Source organism: Empidonax traillii, unplaced genomic scaffold, assembly GCF_003031625.1.
Source record: "Empidonax traillii isolate 1590-97213 ecotype Southwest subspecies unplaced genomic scaffold, ASM303162v1 scaffold624:size695616, whole genome shotgun sequence".
Taxonomy (NCBI): domain Eukaryota; kingdom Metazoa; phylum Chordata; class Aves; order Passeriformes; family Tyrannidae; genus Empidonax; species Empidonax traillii.
This window is the reverse complement of record NW_020955817.1, coordinates 73,215-95,190: the sequence shown is the minus strand read 5'-3', so window position 1 is coordinate 95,190 and position 21,976 is coordinate 73,215. Positions and strand designations below refer to the sequence as shown.

The window sequence follows — 21,976 nt, the reverse complement described above, 5'->3', positions numbered from 1 at the left end:
GAATCTGGAATTAGTTTTTACAGTGTTAAGGACAGGAGAATCTGGTAAAATAGGTGTGTTACTGCAAAATGCAGAATAGTTGTTCTCGTCTCTCTCCTCAGCCTAAATGGGCTCATGAGTTTTGCCTGGGATAATAAATAAAATAGCTGTGGGTATATTTTTATTAACATTTTTAGGTATTGGCAATAGGAAGCTCTTGAACTATTTTCCACCTATCCTACCCTCTGTTTTATTAATTTGGATTTACTCCTTTCCAGTGAAGTGTGTAAATGTGGGGAACCAAGATGAAGTAGAAAGTAAAGTAACAAGGTATCCTATTGATGAGACATGAATGTTGCAACAATTTTTGGAGGCCAACAAAAATAGACTTAACATCAACTCGATCTTAAGTCTCATTGTTGCAATCTCCTTTTGGTATCAAAGGGTATGATATTGCTGAGCAGTTTAAATCCAGAACTCTTATCCCTGGTTGTAGCAGTTTGAACAACTGTACATTAAAATGCGCTATTTTTCCCCTGTTGGAATTTAAATGTTCTCTGGCTGCGGTTCTCAACCCAGACAGTGAGGCGGTGTGAGAACTGGAGCTGAACCTGCTTGAATGAAACCTACCTCGTGTCTTTGCATGAAATGAGCAGAGATGAGAACAGCAATTTGTACCTAAAAATATTTGAAAAGTCTCATCAGTTTTGGTAGCAAAGACTGTGGCTTGTTCTGACACTTTGGGTGAACGCATCAGGTTGAAAGTCTGTGTGACCTCAGTGGCATTGCTTTTAAAAGTACACGAGTAGAATCACTCCTCTGTTATAAGGAAGCTGGAATCTGGATTTTGGTTGGTTTTTTTTTTTTTTTTTTTTTGTTTGTCTACAGAGCTGTAACGATCCCTGGAAGGGATCATAAAGATCCACTTGTTTTCCCTCGGTTTGCCCAGCACTTGGTTGTGAGTGACCAGCTGGGCTGACCCATGGGGCTGCACAGACCTGAGTGGGGAGTGCCTGGAGAGCCTTCACTGGGTTTCCACCTGGCTCTGCTGTCTGGCTCTGCTGTCTTTACTCTCTGGCATTCGCAATTTTGTTGTCTGGCCTCTCTCCCTGCCCGCTGAAGTCCATAAGATGTTGCTGACTCTCTCTTTTTCACCCCCAGGGAGTGGAGCGACTGCGGTGGTGCAGGCGGCCTTCTGCACTCCGAAGAAGGAGAGGGTGGCAATTAAACGGATCAATCTTGAGAAGTGTCAGACGAGCATGGATGAACTCCTGGTATGCAACCGAAATTGTCTGTCTACAAAAAATTGTATTTCAGTTTTCTCCGAAATATCTCTTTGCCGAGTGCCTTAAACAGCCTCTCTTGAGGTGGGGTGAAGGTGAGGGGACTTGACTGACTCCGCGAGAGGCAGCTCAGTTGTCCTGGTTGTGGGACACGGAACTCCAAATGGTAAAAAGATCAACTGTTGCAGAACTTCAGACAGTTTGTTTAGAGCTAAGCACTTTGTATAATCCCTTTGTTTTGAACAGAGTTAATGTGCAAGTGTGAAGCTCAGCTGTACCCACCAGAGCTCTGTGGTTTGAGGGGGATCCAGAGCTGGATGCTTCCAGAAGCTTTACAATTTAAGGGAATGGCTTTGCTTTCTTTTCCCTTCCTGCAGTTCTTTACATTTTTTTCCCCTTCACCTGCAAAGAGAAAAGCTAAATGAATTAGCTGTTGTTCCTAATCTCTCTCTGGTACCGATGCCAGCTAAAGGGATCACTGACATATTGCAGGCTGCCATATGGAAACCCCTGTAATTCTGAGTTCAGGACAGGAGAGAGTCCTTTATAGCTGTAGCTCCGTAATTTCCTTCTGCTGTGTGTCTCTTCTCAAGGTTATCTGAATGGAAAACAGATTCTTGCAGAGGTAGCCGTGGTAACTGAAACTGCCCTTTTCTCATCTGGCTCGGATGTTGCTGGGCTTGGTTTTCTCCTCTCCCTGTGTGTGTGACCTGTGTTTCTGCAGTGCTGCAGCTGTCACCTCACACGTGGAACATCCCTGGATTTGAGACAGGCAGAAATGGACATTCCCGTGAACAATGAGGTGTCTCCACTAAAATGAGAAAGCTCTCTGGAGTCAAACTTTCCACAGTAAATATTGGCATAGTAAAAACTGGGGAGATGAGGCTTTGCACCATCTTCTCTTCTAAAGCAACTCTCTAGGATTTTTATAGTGCTACCTGCCTGTCCACTTAACATCTCAGTAGCTTCTGTAGTGTTACCTCAGGCACTTGTTTTTGTGGTTGCAGTTAGAAAGTAAAACGGGCAGAATTTGGGAGTCCTGGTGAACTGTACACTTGTATGATCTTCAGCAGATCACCTGAACCGTGGTTCCAGCTGCTATTGAGTGACTAATGTTATTTTTATCATTATAGCTATCTGCAAATCTGCCCTTGTAAGGAGGAAAGGCTCCATCCAAGCTGTCACATTTTTGTGCTCCTGTGAAGGGGTTGCGTGTAGGACTCTTAAGGTGGCCTGTGTGCAAATCCTCTTATGGCTCATGCTGATGTAGGAGTTCAAGATCTCTTCCCTTCTCACAGTTGGTCTTTTTGTCCTGATACCAACCCTTAGCACCCTTTTCAAGCCTTTTCTGTGGCTTGTCCATACTACTCTCAGCTGTATTCCTGACTGCATTGTCATTATGTAGTAATTGAGATTGTCAGTCTTGGAGTAATTGCCAATCCTGGCTAAAAGGGTCGGGTTCAGGAAGAGATGCTGTGCAGACTTGGCATGTAATTTTATATAAGTACTTCTAATTGCATATTTTAAATCCCTGGCTGACCTGGGCCTCACAAGGATTTTTCCTGTTATGGGTAGGATTGCCATGTCTTGCTGTTGTCAGCTCTCTGGAGCTTTCAGTTTTGTGACCAGGTCTAGAGTCCTTCTCTGGGCTTGGGTATGGCAAATATTCTTGAACTTAAAATCATGGTGGAGGGGAGAGGATGATTCTGAGCAAGATTATGCTTAAATGAGTTTATAGTTAATTTTCTACAGTGGTTCAGACCTGTAGACTTCTCTTTATTCCCAGCAAGAGGATAAAACAGTTGCTTGGGAGAGAGTAGGGAGAGCAGCAAATAGATCTGCTGTCCTGATAGGAATGATTTGGTTCTTCTCCATCTCTTTCACTGTCTGTGCTGCTTAGTGGTTGGCACTTGCAGTGCTTGGGATGGAGGAGAAGAGGAAGGTTGATTTGGAGTGGGGTTAGGAAATGCAGAGTAAGTGGCTCTATCACCAACTGAATGGATGAGTGGCCTTGAGCTTCCTTGAGCCTAGTGTGTTCCCAGAGGCCATGAAATCCAGGACCACCTTCTGGCTTGTGGAAATGCCATGCTTAGAGTGATTTAAGTGGTATGACTTGGCTTGTTAAAGGTATTGATCTTTATCCTTGTATTTCAACATACGCTTGAACTGTGTGGGTGGTCAAGGATAACCTGCACGCTTTGCATGCCCCGTATGACATTCTAGGCTAATGCAATGGATTAATTTATTGTTGCTACAGGGTATGGAAAATACAGGAAGAACCCATTTTTTGAGTTTAGAGCGAACCAAGTCAAGGGCATTCAGCTCTTCAGCTGAAGTGCTAATTGCTGTAAAGAATGTAGACAGCAGGAGTAGTGCCATGCAGAGATGTGCTTTCTTCTAGCCCAGCTACTGAACTAGGTGATGTTTAGCCAGGAATTTATTTCAGTGCCTGATTTTTTTATCTTTTTCCCTGCACATTTTTGAGTGCTCCCGGGTCTTTCCTGCATGTGGGATTCAGCTGACAGTGAAATACAATATAACTTGTAATGATTGTTGCTCTCGGGTGTGACTGGGAGTGGAGTGTAAGGAGAGGTGGTCAAATACAGCGTGGCCTACGATTCATCTTGGACTTTTTGATTTATTACTGAAGTTCCACTTCTTATTTGTCCTGCAGCCCAGGGTAGTGAACAAGCACACAGCATTTGGGGTGTGTTTGAAAGCAGTCTGCCCAAGTGTTGTATTTCACAGCTGCGCACTGTTCAGTGCTCTGTTTTGCTCTTACTCTTTTCCACTGTGCGTTGCTGGTTGCTTTGCTGCTGTTGCCAATCCTTGAAACACAGTAGTGTAACATCTGCCTCAAAATAATCCTGCCTCCAGCTTTTTTCTAAGTGTTTTCTTGTTTTAAAAAATTACTAATCTAAAAGGCCCTAAATGTCCCCTCTGTCCCCCAAATTCCACTTCACTTTCATGCAGTTAAAGCTGAGTTTTCTTTCGTCTGGATGGTGGTTTTTTTTTTTACCTTCATGAGTAGTAGATGATGTGGATTGTCACCTTAGCAGTTACCAGGAATGCTGAACAGCAGAGAGGAGAACATAATCTCTGAGATATTTTACACTGGGAGATGTGGTGTTGCTGCTCCGAGGAAGAGATTCCAAATTCTAATAGGACTGGGCCCGACAGGTCTACACATAAGAGGAGTGAAGTGACAGTACTGCTCTTCCACTGCTGTGGTCAGAGGGCAGCTGGGGAGGCAGAGGGAACAAGTTGAACTGCAGTAAATCAGAAATGTCCTTTAGAATTTCATGGAATTAACCTGGGGAACTTCTGCCAAAAATACGGAGATCAAACATTGCGTGAGATTAAATAAATCAACCTATAGTTGAGAAGGTTAAATTAGATAGGATTTAAAAAAAGGATTATGAACTCCCCTGGTTTAAAGCATAAGCCAACTGTTAACTGCCCAGGCTTAGTCAGAAGTCTCCCCTCTGGGCAGATAACTGTGTAACTGCTTTTTATGGGGTTTTTACACCTTCTTTTGAAGACTTGGACAGGATATTGAGCTGCCTTTGATCTGACAGAGCAGTTCCTCGAAGTGGATTAAGCAGACTGTAAGGTTGTTGGGAACAAAGCAGCAGGCTGGTGTAGTAGTAGTACAGACCTTTCATCCATGTCTGTCATCTGATGGGAATGGCCATTATAATTCCAGTTTCAGGCCTGAGGACCTTTACACTTGCTCCAGGGGCAAACGTCCCCAAGTGTCAGTGGCAGGGAATCTGATGTGTAATGTGTGGCTTCTGCGTGGTCATTTGATGTGCCGTGTTATGTGTTTCTTGCATGAGGGGTTTGCAGCTTTACACAAGACTTAAACCTGTGCTGGGTGCAACTTGATTGTATTGTTTTTCAAAGCAGCAACAACAGAAATAGTAATTGCTGGACTGGTTGAAGTTTGCTGTTGGGTTTGTTTTTTTTGTTTTGTTTTATTTTAGTAAAGTTCAGTATGAACATCAGGATTAATGGTGCATGAAATCCTGAATGTAGAATGTCTTCCTTCACTGTGGATGAGCATGAGATGGTGCATGTAAAGAACCTCAGTGAGTTTGCAGTTGTCTGTGGGGACTAATCACACATTTAAAGCTTTGCTGAGCTGTAAGCACTGGGTGTTGACCTGAACAACTAAGGGTCAGTGATAGGTTAGTTGGGTAAAGCTGAGTCAGTCACTTGCCCGTTTGCTTTGTGGCTGAAACCAATAAAAAATGGCTGTGGATGAGTTGCTACACCACAACAGTCCCAAATGTTTGCTTCCCTCAGTAAGTTGTCACTAATACTGCATGAATGAGTGATGCTGAAGGGTAGCCATTGAAATGGGCAACAGCTGAATGACTTGCCATGGGAGTGTTTTGTTCCCATCACCTAAGATTAATTAAAGATGAATCCTCTTTATCCCTTTCAGAATTGTTTCTTTTCCACTGTTGTTCTAGGGCTCATTTAACCTCTCTTTACTTGTGCCACTCTAGCTCTTGTAGCCACATCTTGAGGTAAGGAGTTGAATAATCCAAGGAGTAGAAGTTGGATCAGAATGTCTGATTTTAAGCTTTCTGCTTTTTTCCCACCTCCTTATAAAAATGTCTCTCAAGTTGGTTGTGGTAGAAGAACGTTTGGTTTTTTTTTATTTTGTTGTTATACTTATGTTTTGAAAGAGGAATGAATTAATATTCTCAATTTTCCAACCTTTTAGCTAAACCGTGAGAATTTCTATTAGAGCAAAATTTGAACAGTTATGGCTGCCTGTAGGACCGGAGCTATAAATCCTGCTTTAAAAGGATGAAGAGCAGCTTTAATGTCTTATCTCTCAGCTGAAATCTCATGGGTTATGATCTTTGCCAGCCATGGTTGAAGCACTGGTGTTTTCAAGGGGTGATCACATCTGACCTCCTTTGATTTCTGGCCGGGCTGTGCTTTTCCCTCCCCAGTTCTCTTGTGGTCGTGATTGCCTTCAAACAGGGCAGCTAAGCTGGCAGCTTTCTGGGTTCCTCTGAAGTTGCAGGTAGCCACATGAAAGCATTCTGCTGCTGTGCTCTATCTCTTGAGTTCATGTCAACATGTAGGAAGTAAAACTAAATAAAGCACGATTTTTATCCTCGTATTTGAGAGCCAAGTGCCTTTGAAGCAAACCTCAGGGGCAGATAAACACAAAGAGCAGAAGGGGATGGTGTGAACAGAAAACCCCATTAAGAAAGTTGAGCTGGTAACAGCCTCAGCTGCTCCTGTTAACTCAAACTTCAGTTATAAGTTGGTGGGCAAATAAACCCTCTTCCAAAACAGCAGATCTCCAGAAGTATGTCTGACTTACAGGAGACTAATAGGTTTCTTATGATTCTAAATTATACTTCACAGCAGTTTTATTACTGTTTTGCAAGCCTTGAAATGTTTCTTTTATTGCCCGTAGCAGTTCTGAAAACATTTGTCAGAACCCTTAGTGGAAGCCATGGAGGCATTTAGAGCTAATCCCAGTCTATTTGCTTTTGGTGTTTGACAATGCAGATATTTTTAATATCTTGCCCAGGGTGAGCATGTAACCATTTCCAAGCCATTGCCTGTGTCTAGACATGTTGTTGTCGGTAATTCATTCTCCATAGCTGAGCAGAAAGCAGAGCACTTTATGGGAATTGGCAGGAAGGCTTTGTCTCATCGCTGGAGCCGTGGAGTGTGAGGGGTGTTGGGTGGAAGAGCTGCCTGTCACCCACCAGATCTGCACATGGCTTGGGGGGGTCTGTGTCAAGTGACCCATGACTGTTGGCACAGAGGGAATAAAGCAACATTTCCAGCTTAAAACTCGTGTAGAGCAGCCCAGATAAATGCTGATGTTTAGCACTGGTGTAATTACAGAGGTGTGGAAACCGCTGAGATTTTTATTAGGAGTCTTCCAGTAGAGTTTCGGTGCTGGGGAAAATGAGGGGAGCAGAGTTGTAGCTCAGTTATCTGGGGACAGCAGTCTTGTTAAAGGGGTAGGGAGAGGAAACCTTTGCCTGCATTGACTTTGTTGTGTTTGAAGAGCAGCAAGCTCTCAGAAGAGCTTTGGAAATAAATTAAAGCCGTGCTTACTACCCACAGAAGGGCTGTTGCTGCATTCTATCCCCCCTGCTCCCTCTTTCTGTAGGTATTCATTTGAGCAGAGCTGCCCAGTGATCCTTGACTGGGGTTCCTGGTTCCACAGCAGCCCTTCAGCCCTTGCATTTGTGCTGCTGGAGCACAGGCCGTGCATGCACAGCAGAACTGGCTGCGTTTCAGTTATGCCAGGAAGCATTTTGACACAAATCCTGCTGGGATTTGCCACCCTCACTTAAAACAATTGTGTGTGCTGAGCCCTCAGATGTTGGTACTCTCTTTGGGGTGAAGAGGAACCAAGCTTTGATGTAGGTGTGAGATTAGCCTAGAAAACAGCTGAAAATGAGGTGGGGGTCTGTGAGTGGGAGGAACAGTCTGCCTGGCTGCTGCTCCTTCTGATTGGTATTAATGTAAAAACATTGAAAATCACGGGCTGTGATGCAGTTAATTATTCAGAGCTGTGCTACACTGTGTGAGAAATGGATTAATCTGCCTGTGTTACACGTCCTCTGGCTGACAGAGGTGTTTAATTGCATAGATCGGGTTTGTGATTATTTATTCTCCTTCTTTGTGCACCAAAGCATATGACAGGCTTAAGCTATTTTTTAAAATTTATTTATTTTGCTAACTGAGCTTCCCAGCCTGGGGAGCAGATTGTGGTAGTGAATGAGAGAGGAAGTCCTTGAAAAATAATAAAATAGTAACTAAGTGTCATGGAATGCCTGAAAAAGGCCACTGGACAGGGTTGTGCAAACAGCAGAGATCTGATCCAGGTCTAGGTTCTGAAGTAAACTTGGTCCAGACTTTATCTCATTGCCTCCTGAATTGCAGTGGGATACCCTGATATATAAAAAATATTCAGTGTTTGTGTATATTTCTTGTATTACTCTCTTGATCTCCCACGGAGCTGCTTCAAAATATTTGGAACGGTCTAGCTAAAAAGAAGGAAAGATAAAAACAGATCCTGTAGGTCATTTCTGAGTGGTGGATTTGGGGCAGGTCTGGCTGATGGGATGGAACACCAGTCCTGCCTGCTGCTTTCTGCCTCAGTTTCCTCTGGTGTCACTTGTGCACATGTGGTATTTTTTAGCTGTCAGAGAGAGAACTGTAGAAAGCCACAGAAAACCCCAAAGCTGCTGATTTATTTCCTTTTTGAAAAATGGCTTGATACAAGAGAATGTTTGCAAGGAAGGGAGCTGGAGCTGTCAGAGTAAGCAGAGGATATTGTTTTAGGCTGTATTTATTTTCACAGAGTGGTTTTTAGTCAAAGAGTATCTACATGGAGATGAATAGCCTATTCCCCACTCTTGAAATATCCTTTCCTGTTTAGAAGGATTCTTCTTTAATCTGCTTGTTGAAGTTTCCTGGAAAGTTGGTGTCTCTTCTTGGGGAAGCAGAAAGAGGAACCGATTGCTTTGGATTCCTCAAATGCACCTACTCCCTGAAAAGGAGTATTAAGTGGATAAATCAACATGAGCCTGTTCCTTTGGAGCTGTGATTGCCAGCTAAAGCCTTGCCAAGGGGAAGCAGTTTGTCTTTGCGCTGTGCTGGGTCACAGGCAGAGCTTTGCTCGTGAGCAGGAGAATGTGCTGCGTTTGTGGGGTGTCCTGGACACGAGTGAATTCTTCTCAGAGCTCTCTCTTGTACTTCAGTACCGGGGAGGTCTTGTGCCTAGAGGGAGGAAAGGATCAGGGTGTGAAGGACCTTTTCTCCTCTCCTCCTCCGTGAGTTTGGGATTATGGGGTCAGCTAAGTCTGTGTCGTGGGGAAGAGGCTGACAGGGAGCAGGGATTAAACCTTTGAAAAGTGAGTGGCATCCACGTGTTCAGTGAAGGAATGTCTTAGTTGAGAGCTGAAGTTTGGGGTATGAGTGTCTGCTGTGGGTGATGCTGGAGGGAACAACTTGACAGGTTGGGGAACTTGGCTGAAGGTACAACTTGGCTAAAGCACAGTGGCTCAGCTGGGTGCAGTGCAGGGTGCCAGGCTTGGCTTAAGGGATGGCTTTTGTCTGTGGACAGCCAAGAAACTGGGAGGCTCTCTGTCCAAACTGGTGATTTGTGCTTGCATAATGAAATCAGTCAGTGCTTTTTGTGGTGGTGTTCCTGCCCAAAACCTGGAACACCTCAACCCTGAACCCATAACCAAATCTAAGACTAAGCATGGTCAAAACTCAAAACAGTTTAATATCTGAAATATTTCATATTGTTCTCCACCTGTAGTAGCTAATGACTTTCTAATCTCAAAGTGATTTCCCTCTTCTTCTAGTATGACAAAGGATACAGCTGTCCCTTGTGCCTTCAACCTGATTGAGCTAAGCCATCTGCTTTCCTGCTGGGAAGAAACATTAGGAATAAGAGGCCTTTTTTTCCCAGGGGCAGATATTTCCCTTCCTCATCCAGATGACAGTCTTCAACGGATTAAGCATCTGTTGTGTAATGTCTTAATGAAAAGAGAAGTCAACAGGAACTTCTTAGGTCAGAGATGTGTGAATTCTTGGGAATATTCTGTTGTGGCTGCATGCAGGTATTTTGATTGCCACCATTTTGTTGTCCTTGACAAGGGCTTCTTGGTGAGTTTCTTCTTCCTTCTGGACAGGCAGGCGGAGCACCCTAAAACACCTTTGCAGCCTGAGTGTTTAGAGTATTTCTGGATTTCCTTTGTTGAGCTTCTAGGTATCCTTTTCCTTTGCACCCTCTCTGTGCCTTGAGGAAGATGAAGATAACTTCTGTGCCTGAGGGGTAATTAATAATCACTGGGTCCAACTGCTAATGCTTTATTTTTCTCTACAGAAAGAAATTCAAGCCATGAGTCAGTGCCATCACCCCAACATTGTATCTTACTACACATCGTTCGTGGTGAAAGATGAGCTTTGGCTGGTGATGAAGTTACTTAGTGGAGGTGAGTGGTGCAATTTCTTTACCCTAAAAGGCAACGTAAAAACCTGTCTTCCTGTAGTACCCTTTCCCTTATTCACCTCCTGAGCTTCCCACTTGTGAATTAAGACATTTCATAGACTCATAGAGTTTAGGTTGGAAAAGACCTCTAAGGTCATCAAGTCCAACCATTAACCCAGCACTCCCAAGACCAGCACTAAACTGTATCCATAAGTGCCACATCTATGTGTCTTTTAAATACCTTCAGGGATGGGGACTCCTGCAGACTGCTTGGGCAGCCTGTTCCAATGTTTAACAACACTTTCCATGAAGAAATTTTTCCTAATGTCCAATCTAAACCTCCACTGTGCAGCTTGAGGCCATTTCCTCTTGCCCTATTACTTGTTACCTGGGAGAAGAGCCTGACCTCCACTTGGCTATGACCTCCTTTAGGTAGTTGTAGAGAGTGAGAAGGTCTCTCCTGAGCCTCCTCTTCTCCAGGCTTAACACCCACAGCTCCCTCAGCTGCTCCTCATCCGACTTGTGCTCCAGACCTTTTCCAGCTCCACTACCCTTCTCTGGACCTGCTCCAGCACCTCAATGTCTTTCTTCTTGTGAGGGGCCCAGAACTGCACACAGGACTGGAGGTGCCTCACCAGTGCTGAGTACAGGGGAAGAATCACTTCCCTGCTCCTGCTGGCCACATATTCCTGATACAAGCCAGGATGCCATTGGCCTTCTTGGCCAGCTGGGCACACCTGGCTCATGTTCAGTTACTGTCAACCAGCACTGCCAGGTCCTTTCCCACTGGGCAGCTTCCCAGCCACTCTCTTCCAGCCTGTAGCAGTGCCTGGGGTTGTTGTGACCCAAGGGAAGGACCTGACACTTGGCCTTGTTGATCCTCATACCATTGGCCTCAACCCATCTCTCCAGCCTGTCCAGATTCCTCTGTAGAGTCTTCCTACTCTCCAGTGGATCAGTGCTCCCACCCACCTTGGTGTCATCTGCAAACTGACTGAGGGTGCACCCAATCCCCTTGTCCAGATTATGGATGAAGGTGTTAAACAGGACTGGCCCTGATGATGAGCCCTGGGGGACACCACTGGTGACAGGCTGCCAGCTGGATGTAGCACCGTTCACCACCACTCTTTGACCTTGTCCACCCAGCCTTTTTCCACCCAGCCAGTTTCTCTGGCAGAATGCTGTGGGCAATGCTGTCAAGGGCTTGACTAAAATCTAGCAGACAACATCCACAGCCTTTCCTTCATCCACAGGCCAGATCATTTTGTCACAGAAGGAGGTCAGGTTGGTCAGGCAGGACCTGCCCTTCACAAACTCACGCTGGCTGGTCCTGATCCCCTGGTTGTCCTGTATGTTGTCGTGTGACAGCACTCGAGGTGATCTGCTCCATGATCATCCCTGGCACTGAGGTCAGACTGACAGGCCTGTAGTTTCCTAGATCCTCCCAGGGTGTCATATTTGCTGACCTCCCTGGGGAGCCAGGAATGCTGGTAAATGATGGAAAGTGGCTTGGTGAGCACTTCCACCAGCTCCCTCAATGCTGTTGGGTGAATCCCATCCACACGCAGCCTTGGGTGTGTCTAAAGTGGCGTAGCAGGTTGTTAACTTTGGATTTCCTCTTGGATTATGGGGTCTTCTTTCTGCTTCTCCATTCCTGTCTTCCAGCTCAGGGATATGGGTAAATATTAATAGAAGAAATAAATATTTTAAATACATAACAATATTTAACTTGAACCCATTTAGCTCAGAAGTAGCTTCTCGTATTTTGTACATCACTAGTAACACTGAAATATGTGACAATGCAGCTTTTAAAAATCACTGCACAGTTTATGGAGAGCCAGGGAAATTTCCTCTGTCTGGGTTTATTCTCTCAGACACTGGAGAAACAGCTTTTTTTGATAGAGTTTGAAAAGTTCTTATCAGTAATGTTTTATTTGATGTCATAATATTTTCCAGGATCCCTGTTTAAGTTACAGTTGAGACAAGAAATGGAATCAAGTTCTGGATAATAACACAAAGCACTGTTGCTAAATCTTAGGCCTGTGTTTAGGAAGACTTCATTTTCCTGGCATCCTAGTAAAAAGGAATTGAAAACTGAAAAAAAAAAAAAATCCCTGTTTTCTTGCTTTCAAACAAAAATTTCTTGGCTTCTCTATTCTTGGCTTAAGTTTGAAAATTGTAAAATACCAGAAGATGATGTGGAAAATTCTGGCTAAACCTGTTGGCTTTTTCCACAAGAGCTCAACAGTGCCCATAAAACATGTGTCTTTGAAGATGTTCTTTAAAGGATTTTAGCAGTTCTCTTGAGGGAAATCTCATTTCATACCAACTTAAGTCTGTCTTAAAGGGTTTTTAATGTCTCCTGTGCTCATGTGTCAGTAAGCAATACCCTCTCTTTTCTTGGAGGGACATGTAACAGGTCATTAAAGATAGGATGGCTGGTTGTGTGTGGAAAAGAGTCCCCTGCCAGCCTACAGCAAGTTTTGGTGTGTGTATAAAAAGTGTATCTATGGGAAAGTTTCCCCAGCATGAGGAAATGGCATTTCAGGGGTGCTGGAGAGGCAGCAGCGATGGGCTTGGCCTTTTCCAGGGGAGTGCACAACTCTTTGGAGAAAATGCACAGCTGCCTCAGTCATTTCACAGCAGTTTTCTCTCAGAATCAAGTCATGAAGAGGTTCGTCCTTGAACCTCCAAATGCTATTTCTGTTTGTTCTCAATTTTGTGTGGAGGTGTTTTTTGTTTGTTTGTTTGTTTCTGTTTTGTTTTTTTGTTTTGTTTTGTGTGTGTGTGTGTAATGCTGGGAAAAGGTCAGACTCTTTATGGACCATCATTTCATTATCGAGGCACCACAGATGTAAAGACTACGCTGGAAAATTTCTGGAAAAATAATCACTTCTTCAGAAGCAGCCTCCTGGAGGTGTGAATGAAGACCCGCTTCTCATTTAATATTCCCTTTGAATGGGCTTTTATGTTATACAGCCTGATAATTGACCCTTGTTCAGCTCTGGCATTCAGTGGGAGATTTCCAGTAAAGCAGTGCTAGGAAACGTCACTGCTTCCTCCTCTGTTGCATATGTTGGAGTCAATAAAAGACAGAGTAGTAACAGTGTAATTCTTCCCCCTCCCCAGCGTTTCTGGGAGTCTCTTAAATTTTCTCACTTAAATCAGTCATTTGAGGTCTGGAAGAATTGCTAAAATAAATGGAAGGAGTTTGAGAATGACTTGGCAGTCTCTAAGCAAGAGGGTACCTTGAGAGGTATTTTTCAGCTGTTTTCACTTTATACTTCTTTTAAGTCTATGCCTGAGAAATCTCAGATCTCATAGGCAAATTCTACAGGACAGTATTAAGGATGGAGAAAGAAACTTGTGTTTGGAGCTTTCTGACTGAAGAGCTTTTTCATTCACTTTTAATGAGACTATTTTCAGTTGGCTTTAGGCTGAGTGATTTATGTAACACGAAACACTTTTAAAACTGCTTCTCATTCCTTTGAGCTTAGTCCTTATCAGTAATAAAGTGTCTCGTTTTGCTGTCATCTGTCATCCAGTGAGAAAAAATAATGACCTGGGTATCTCAGCAGGAAAAACCTTTGGGGCTGGTTTATAAATCAGAAAGCAAAAAAAAAAAAACCAAACCAACAACCCAACAATAAGAACAAACAAAAAACCCCCAAACAAACAAAACCAAAATCAGAGTGCAGCCTAACTCTTTCATTCCATCTAACCACTCAGGAAGTGTGGACTGAGATTTGTACATCCCAGTGAGCGCATGTGGAATATGTTTTGATGTCCATTCTGTATCTTGGTTGTGGCTTTTGTACTTGGGAATTTATTCTGGGTAAAAGTTCAGAATCTAATTGCTTCTTTTCCATCAGTGTATGCTGGCGTGTGCTTTCAGGCTGAAACTAGTTTTAATTTCAGCCTACTTACTCTGACCTTATTACTTTGATAAACAGCCCACAAGACAGCCCAGTCTGTAATGCAAGCCTTTGTTGTTGTTGTTGTAAGTGCAGTTTAATTTCTTTTCTGGCTGCAGTCTTTTTGATGAAATCCTAATCTAGCCATACATGCAAGTGTTTCAGAAATGTCTCCAAGGGAAGATACTCTAAATCCATGGAGTGCTCTTGTCTGACAGTGCTTGGTTCCTCTGAGCAGGAAGGCAGTGCTCTCAAAGTTACCCTAATTACCTGACTGACACTGTCACAGGAACGGAGCTGTTTGTCTCCACAACTGCTGTGTTGGTGGAAGATACTGTTCTCTATCTTTGGAAGTCTCCAGCAGTGAGGAGGTGACGTGCTGGGGAGCAGCCCAGAGCTGCTGCTGTGCATCAGAGCCCAGCCAGGCTGGCTGGAGTCGCTGCTGGGAGAGCAGTTTGCGCTGGGCAGGTTTGACACCGAAGCAGGTGTGGAGCTGCTGATGGCAGAAACGTGGCTGTGATGAGATCCAGCTGGTCCTCACAAGAGGTGCTGGTGTGTCCAGTTACTCCCACACCCTCTTTCAGATCTGGTGACGTGTGTCTGTGTCAGGTTTGTGAAGTGTCTGCTGTTTCTGTTCCCTTAGGTAGAAATTTCAGGCCCTTTTCTGTAATGCTGGAAGTTCTGTGGGGATCTAAGCTTAGCAGTGTCAACTTGACACCCCAGCCTTTGGGTCCGCTGTTACTCCACACTGAACTCCAATGGCTATTTCTAGACAACTGCTGACCTGCTCTTTGCCTCGCTGGCATTCCCCTGCCATGGATTTTACTCATGCCTTTTTAAAGCCAGCTGAAGCTCAGTCCTGCTCTCAAACTCCTGTGGCTTTTTAGTAGGAAGAGGAGCAGCTGTCCTTTTGTTCTTGGTGCCTTTGCTGGCCGTGACCTGCTTGCTCTTCTTAAATTCTCGCTGCTTTTAACAGGAGCTCTCATTTCACAGGTGACCCAGGGCTGTAGATAACTCTGTGAAACAGTTGCTGCTATGAAACAGCTGGCTCTGGTGACTTGCTACAACAATTTTTACTGTCCTAGCCCACAGCCAATGAGACCTCCAAAATATTTTTTTAAACTGTATGCAAATGCTTTAAATATTGAAACATTTCCAAGTGGGGCTCTTGGATATATTCTGCCTTCTTGAAGCCTTCTAATTAAATCTGCTAAGGAGATTAGTGTATTGAAATAGTTAAACCTTTTATTTCCCAAAAGTTTTAAAGATTATCTAATCAACTTCTTACTTCAACCTTTGATCTCAAGTTCAGCAAGCCAGACCAAAAAGGAGGTAGGCAAGTCTTAGGTCTCCACTGGGAACACAGGACATCATGTTCCATTTTCTGCTGTGTTAATCTCTGATCTGGCCTCTCCGAATTCCAACAGTTATGATCAAAGCATAAGCCACAGGTTCTTAGAAATCCTTGTGTTTATGTTGAATTATTTTCTTAGGAGAGAGCTGTGCTGTTTTTAATCCATCCTGAGGGTTTTTAGATTTATTTGTAGAAGCACAACTTAATTTCAAACAATTAAGGATGGGATAAGTCAGAACCAGGAGATGGGACTGTACGTGATTGCAGAATGTACATGAGTGTGTGTAGATACATCACCATTCCCTCCTGTAACAAGGAAAGCATGAAAAAATAGTTTGTCCTCAAATTTTTTTTGATCTCAACTGCAATAGTCTGTTTTTCTCCCTTTATTGTATTATCTTGTTTTCTGCCTTGATCTTGTCATATTTCTTTTATGCATCAGTGTAAATGCTCTAGAAAGAAGGAGGCAAAAAATGGAATTTTCCTTAACTTTCCCTCTCACGAGATTTAACCAGGGTTAAGAAGCAGCTTCAAAACTAGAAACCTCAGCAATCTACTTAAATGTCTTTTCATTTGTTTTGTATAACTTGTTCTTTCCTTTCCTTTGGTGTTCTCTTGCTATATCTGTATTTCTCAGCCCCAGAAATACCGAATCCAAGCAGCTCTTCCTTTTGCATTTTCTTCATCTGTTTGCCAGAGACTGACAAGGTGCAGATTCACTTCCTGGCTCTGGTGACAGTCAGGCTCAGCGAAACTGCTGGATAATGCTGAGATGTTTTAAAAGAAGCAGCAATGAATCTGCCAGCTCCCAGTTGTCAAAGATGCAGCCTGTCCAGCATCAGTGTTCATCAGGTTTGGGGCAGATTTTGGTTCTCACAAAGTTGTGTAGTAATTTCCAGCACCATTTTCCAACCTATTTGTGCCAGGCCTTCAAATGGCAAATCAATTCAGGTACTGTTACCTGCCTTTTTTTTTTTTTTTTTTGGTTGGAAATTAAATTAAAGTATTAAATTTTTCTGTTCTGCTTGCCAGAACAAGTTAAAGGAGGAGTTTTCTTTGCATTTAACTTATCCTGTATCTTTGCTTTGTCACCTAAGTTATAGTATAACATGCAAGATATGGTTCCCACAGCAACCAGCTCTGCTGTACATTTCTTTTGCCTCTGGGGGCACATAAAATTCCAGCTGGAATACTCCTGCATTTATCTGTAATCTTGTTCCAAACCAGCTTTTCTTTCTGCTCAGGTTTTCGTGCCCTTCTCTGCTTCAGCCCCACGTGCTGAAACATTAAGCAGTGCCACTGAAGACTGTCATGTGGAGACTTCCTTCCTCTCCTGAGGAAGAATGTCAGAAACAGGCTTCCTAAATGCCATTCCACAGGCTTGCTGGAGTAGGTGAGGTCAAAGAAAGGTGCTCTGGATTTGGAAGAGGAAGTGTTGATGTTTGTGGTGGTTTGCTGTCGAAAGTGAATCAGTGGAACAATTAGGACTTGGTGCCCCGAGGCTGCGATTACACAGAAGTTTTCTCCAGCAGCAAAGCTGGTTTAAGGAGTTCCTGGCTGTTTGGTCTCCACCCTGCCTGGAAAACTGGATTACCAGTAACTGCAGTGATCCCTTTTACAGTATGGCTTCATAAGCAGAACAGGGAGCTGGTGAACTGTGGGACTCTCATTTTGCTGCCATAGAAAACCCCGTGTCTTTGGAGCAGCACATAGTACAGGGTGTTTAAAGAGGCAGTTTTACTGGGCGTGTGTATGGGGTGCAAGACAGGGCTGGATTTACTGGGATCCAAGACAGTCCATTGCAAAGGGTCTGTTTGATGTCAATTTACAAAAACTGAATATCTGTCTCTTAAAAATTCAGGATGGTAATCTGCTTGTGGGTTACTTGTGTCTTCATTGTTCAGATACTGCTGTCATGGGAAATCAGCTATACTTGATTCTGGAAAGTTGGAGCTAATCAGGCCTAAGCAGAAAACCACTTACCTTTCAATTGCTGTACAGTTTGCACTGAGAGATTGTGTATTCCATGTAGATGTATTCCATGACCACTGGTGTCAGAGTAGTCATGGAAGTCAGAGGGTTTCATCACCGAGACACTTCAGTGATGAATGACAAACCACGCTAAGTGCTTTATCAGATATTGCACAACATCTCACAGGCTTCCTGTTGACGTCCTGCACACTGGATATTTGATGGGCAGGAATTTGTTTATAGCTGCATTTTTTCCCCCATCCATCTCTAAATGTTGTCTCCTTGCTTTTATCTTCTGTTGGGCTTTGAGATCAGCTGCTCATCACCAGATTTCTTTAAACATCCTTGTTAATGACAGCGTTATTTATATTTATGGTTAGACTCCAGTTCTGGCCCTTTTCTCTGTGTCTTGTTTTGTCTTTTCCCGATATGCTTCCCTTCTGGGCTTGGAAGAGCTTTCCAGTCAGCTCCAGCCAAACTTAATTTCTTTTTCTCTCTCTTGCTTAAGGCTGACTGACCCTCTTGTGCTGTGAGTCTGTACTTGCTACTTGTGCATTTTTAATGAGGAAAATCATGAGGGAATTGTTGTAATCAAACCTAATGCCATGTGTGATACACACCAGAGTTCCTCATAATATTGTCTAAATTGTCTAAAATGGAAGTTTTATTTTAGGGAGGAATCAAAGATTTTTTTTTTTTTCTTTTAGAGGCATTGCAGTGGATTTGTTTTTCCCTTGAAAATCTTGTATCTGTTCTATAAATACAGAGCTGGGTTCCTTATTTCCAATGGGAACCTCATCTTTGGGCCACTAGATTATGGGAGACTTCTGTCTTACACGGTGAGATAGAACAGTTTGCACATGGAGCACAAATCCGTAGTGAAACTGCATTTGATCAGAGATCCAGCTGCATTCAGATGTACTCTCACTTCCCCAGTTCCTCCTCAGCTGGTTTGGAAGCTGGCTCAGGAGCTGGCAGTGCCTGCTGTCGTGTTGGTGTTTTCAAGCAGCATGGTCAGTTTGTAAAGCACATGCCCAGTTCAGCTGGATGAGTTTCCAGTTAATTTTAGCTGTTATTTTATTGCTGGACCAGGAGCAGCCCACTCTGTGCAAAACACTCTGGTTTTCCCCTTAGACTCAGGATGGGGCTCTGATCCACTGATCTCTTGGGGAGTTGGTGTGAGTATTTGTCATTATCCTACCAGGCCTTACCCTGGTGACTGTGTCACATGCTTAGCTGGGACCCTTGGGAACAGCTCTGCTTTGAGTTTATCAGCCTGGTTCTGAAATCCAATCCTGACCCAGCAGAAGGTGTTTTTCTGAACAGCAAAATTCCCATGACTTCTGCTTTCAAAGTACTTTGTTGTTTGGCTGCGTGTTTGTGTTTGGAGATTCCACTGCTCCATGCCAGGCTTCCTGAGCCAGAATCCTGGAAGATTTCGAACATGGCATGAAGCAGTGCTTGCAAGTGCAGCTTGGCTTCCTTCTTTGTATTCCATACAAAGTGTGTGCTTTATGAAGTTGCAGTTTAGTTGGGAGTCAGGATCAACTCCCGAATGTATTGAGTTGTGAGGTGGAAAAATCCCAACTTTGTGGTGTTGTGGTGCCAGTAGCCAAACCCTGAGCAGACAAAGCAGGGATGATCCTAATAACATTTTCTCCAACAGAAAGGTGGCTTTTCTGCTGTTTCCTGCACTAAGTGTTTTGCTGATCCCTTTTTGCTCTTCTCTTTTCTGTAGACAACTGGCAAATTCCCCCACTTCTATGAACATCTCAATGTGAAAGTGGTTTTTAAAAAAAACATTGTGCTTAAAAAGTGGCAGGCGGGACTGGGAGCAGATATAGCCTGGGTGTGAATCAGCCCTTTCACAACCAAGGCTGGCTCTGTGCGTGCCCTCTTGTCTGTCTACCCTCCACCCCCTTTTCTGGGTTAAATACAACCTCTGACTTGGCTAAATAGAGGATTTTTTTGACCAAATGAATTTGAGCACCATATGATCTGCCTCCTCATGTTCCCTGAGCCCTTTGCAGGAGAAGGGAAATGCTTGTGAACAAAGTCTGCTAACAGAGCTGTGGGTGGAAAGAGGACAAAATGAGTACGTGAAGAACCACATATTTTCACTGGACTTCCAAAACAAGTGGCAGTTTGTCCTCCAGATAAAGGCACGTTTGAGAGGAAAGACCTGAACAGTGAAAGTAGAGGGGATTTTGGTGGGTTTTTTTCTTGGTGTCACAAAAAATTCCTGTCCAAACTAAGAAGCACTGAGGTTTGTAAGCATGAACTCTTTAAATATGAAAACGTGACAGGCTGAAGTTCAGGTGAGTCCTTGTGGCACCCAACAGAAGATCCTTTTCTCAGAACATGGAGGTGAGGCTTTAGTGAAGGGGAACATGCTCTGGCATCTGAGGTTTTGCAGTTTCCTTCAGTAGAGATAATCTTGCTCTCATGGAGGAAGCCCAGCATATGTGAAAACAACCTGAATTATGCCTGGGTGAAACCTTTGGCTGATCCATGTCCAGACACACTAAACATGAGTGTGTTTCTCTGCTCAGATGGGGTAAAGGAAGGCTGAAGAGTATTCTTGCATAAAATTTTGGGGAGGGGGATGTTATATAACTTCATTTCTGTATTTTTTTTTCATTTTCCTTTGGTTTTTTACCCATTTTTGTTAATTTCTGCTGTGTTAAGATTGTATCCTCTTCAAATATCCTGAACCAAGCAAAGGGAGGAAAAAGCTCTAGGTGCCATTCAGGGCAGCCAGGGAGTTGATCTAACCACTTGCTGCTGACAGAAGGGATTTACTCCCCCATTCACAAATGTTTCTCACTCCTTCCTACCTTCATTTTCCTCTTTGTTGACTCCAAAACCTCATCTGTTCACAGGTTATGCTCATTACCAAACCGATGTCTCCCTCAGTTTATTTTTCAATGGATTAAGTGTCTTGGTGTGCAGAGTGAGGGCTGGTGCTGGAGGGCTGTAGGAGATGGATAATGGGAATAGTGACTCTCCTGGCTCCGGGAAGCTGTTAGATGAGCTCAGCACACATTGCTTTACACAAACTAAGGTACACTGTGCACCCAGGGAATTGTTTCCTGTGCAGTTTGAATTGTGCAAAATGAGCCTTTCCACATGGTGTTTGTGTTCAAACGTTGCAGCCTTTTTGCTTTTGTCAGAGAATCCAGAAGGAAAATGCTTTCCTAAGTGAAAATGATCTGCACAGTTGTTTTGGCCTAGAAATTCAAATAGGATAGTTAATAAAATAAATGTTAAAGGGGGAAGGGGGTTTTGTCTACCTGAACCTGAAGGATGAGAAGAAAATCGAACCAAAATCCTCCATTGTATTTTTCCACTTTCTTCAAGCATTTACAGGGTATAACATGTAATTCCCCCATTGACTAAACTCATAAGAACAAGTTTCTGTTCTTCAGATACAAAAAAACTTAACGTTTTTTTGATTGTGGATTAGAAAGAATGAACTTTTTTTAACTTGTCTAGAGCTGAACTCAGCTCTTCTAAACTAGCTGAGTTCGTACTGCGATGTTCTTTCCCTGTAAGCTGAGTTAGTACCGGGATGTTCTTTCCCTGTCAGCTCTCTGTTGAAAGACAAGCTAAGCTGGAATTTGTGCTGGGCAGTTTTGCCTGCTTTTCTCATTCTTTAAGAACTTCTCAGTACAGCTGACATTGCTTTGTGCCCATAGCTGTAAAAATCCTACTAGTCCCTGTTCAGTCATTAAACCACAGAAACCCGAGTTTGAAGGGGCTAAATAGCAAAGGCTTTGGAAAAGAGGCTTAGACATCCCACACTGGAGCAATAAAAAGTTCTGAGAAGACTGTCTTTAGTCCAGACGCAAATACACTGGGCACTGTACTCTTTGTATCATGGAAACAGGGCCTTGCACAAGAGGCATGCAAAGAGTCGTTGGTTCTGCTTATTCCTGGGTGCAATTCAAAGAGGTGGTTTGCTCTGTGGAGTGTGGTTTGTCATGGAAGATGATGTCATTCACACCGTGCTTGGGAGAGAGACTAAACATGATGCTTCTAGGGAAGGATCTAAGCCAGTCCAGTTTTGTACACAGTGAAGAAGTGACTAATTGTCAGAATTCAGCCTCGTTTGTTCTCTATTTAATGATTTCCACTTTTTTTCCTGTTGGGGTGGTGTCAGCCCTTTAACAGGTTAGATTTTTCCTGCCCTTTCTCTGCCTAGGGTTTGTAGGAGCTGAGAGTTTAATTTTATCAAGCTTGTTGCCTTCGGCTTGTGAGTCCTGGCAGCCCCCTGCTTTTTCCATTTCCCCGCTCCAGCTTCTCCAGTGCTCAGCACTAAACCAGCTGTAGCATCAGGATCTGCTTAAAAACCTTCCAAGAGCCCTGGGTATGTACATATTGCATTTTGGCTTGTTCCAGTAACTTCTCAGTTACTTGTGATCAGTGGGGTTCTGGAGCCCACCTTGAGGATCCGCACCCAGGTGTGCATCGTTGC

General features: G+C 43.6%; 1 protein-coding gene across 3 annotated transcripts in view; it reads left to right on the top strand.

Moving 5' to 3' along the window:
* The window catches only part of OXSR1 (oxidative stress responsive kinase 1), an 88,043-nt gene that overhangs the window by 17,779 nt on the left and 48,288 nt on the right, over positions 1-21,976 (top strand). For all 3 annotated transcript variants that reach the window (XR_003572879.1, XM_027898801.1, XM_027898802.1), the window contains exons 2-3: positions 1,141-1,253; positions 10,156-10,264. Coding sequence is in view for 2 of the 3 variants with exons in the window: in XM_027898801.1 (XP_027754602.1) it covers positions 1,141-1,253; positions 10,156-10,264 (222 nt within the window). In the remaining variant the exon portion in view is untranslated. The remainder of the gene's footprint in view (positions 1-1,140; positions 1,254-10,155; positions 10,265-21,976) is intronic.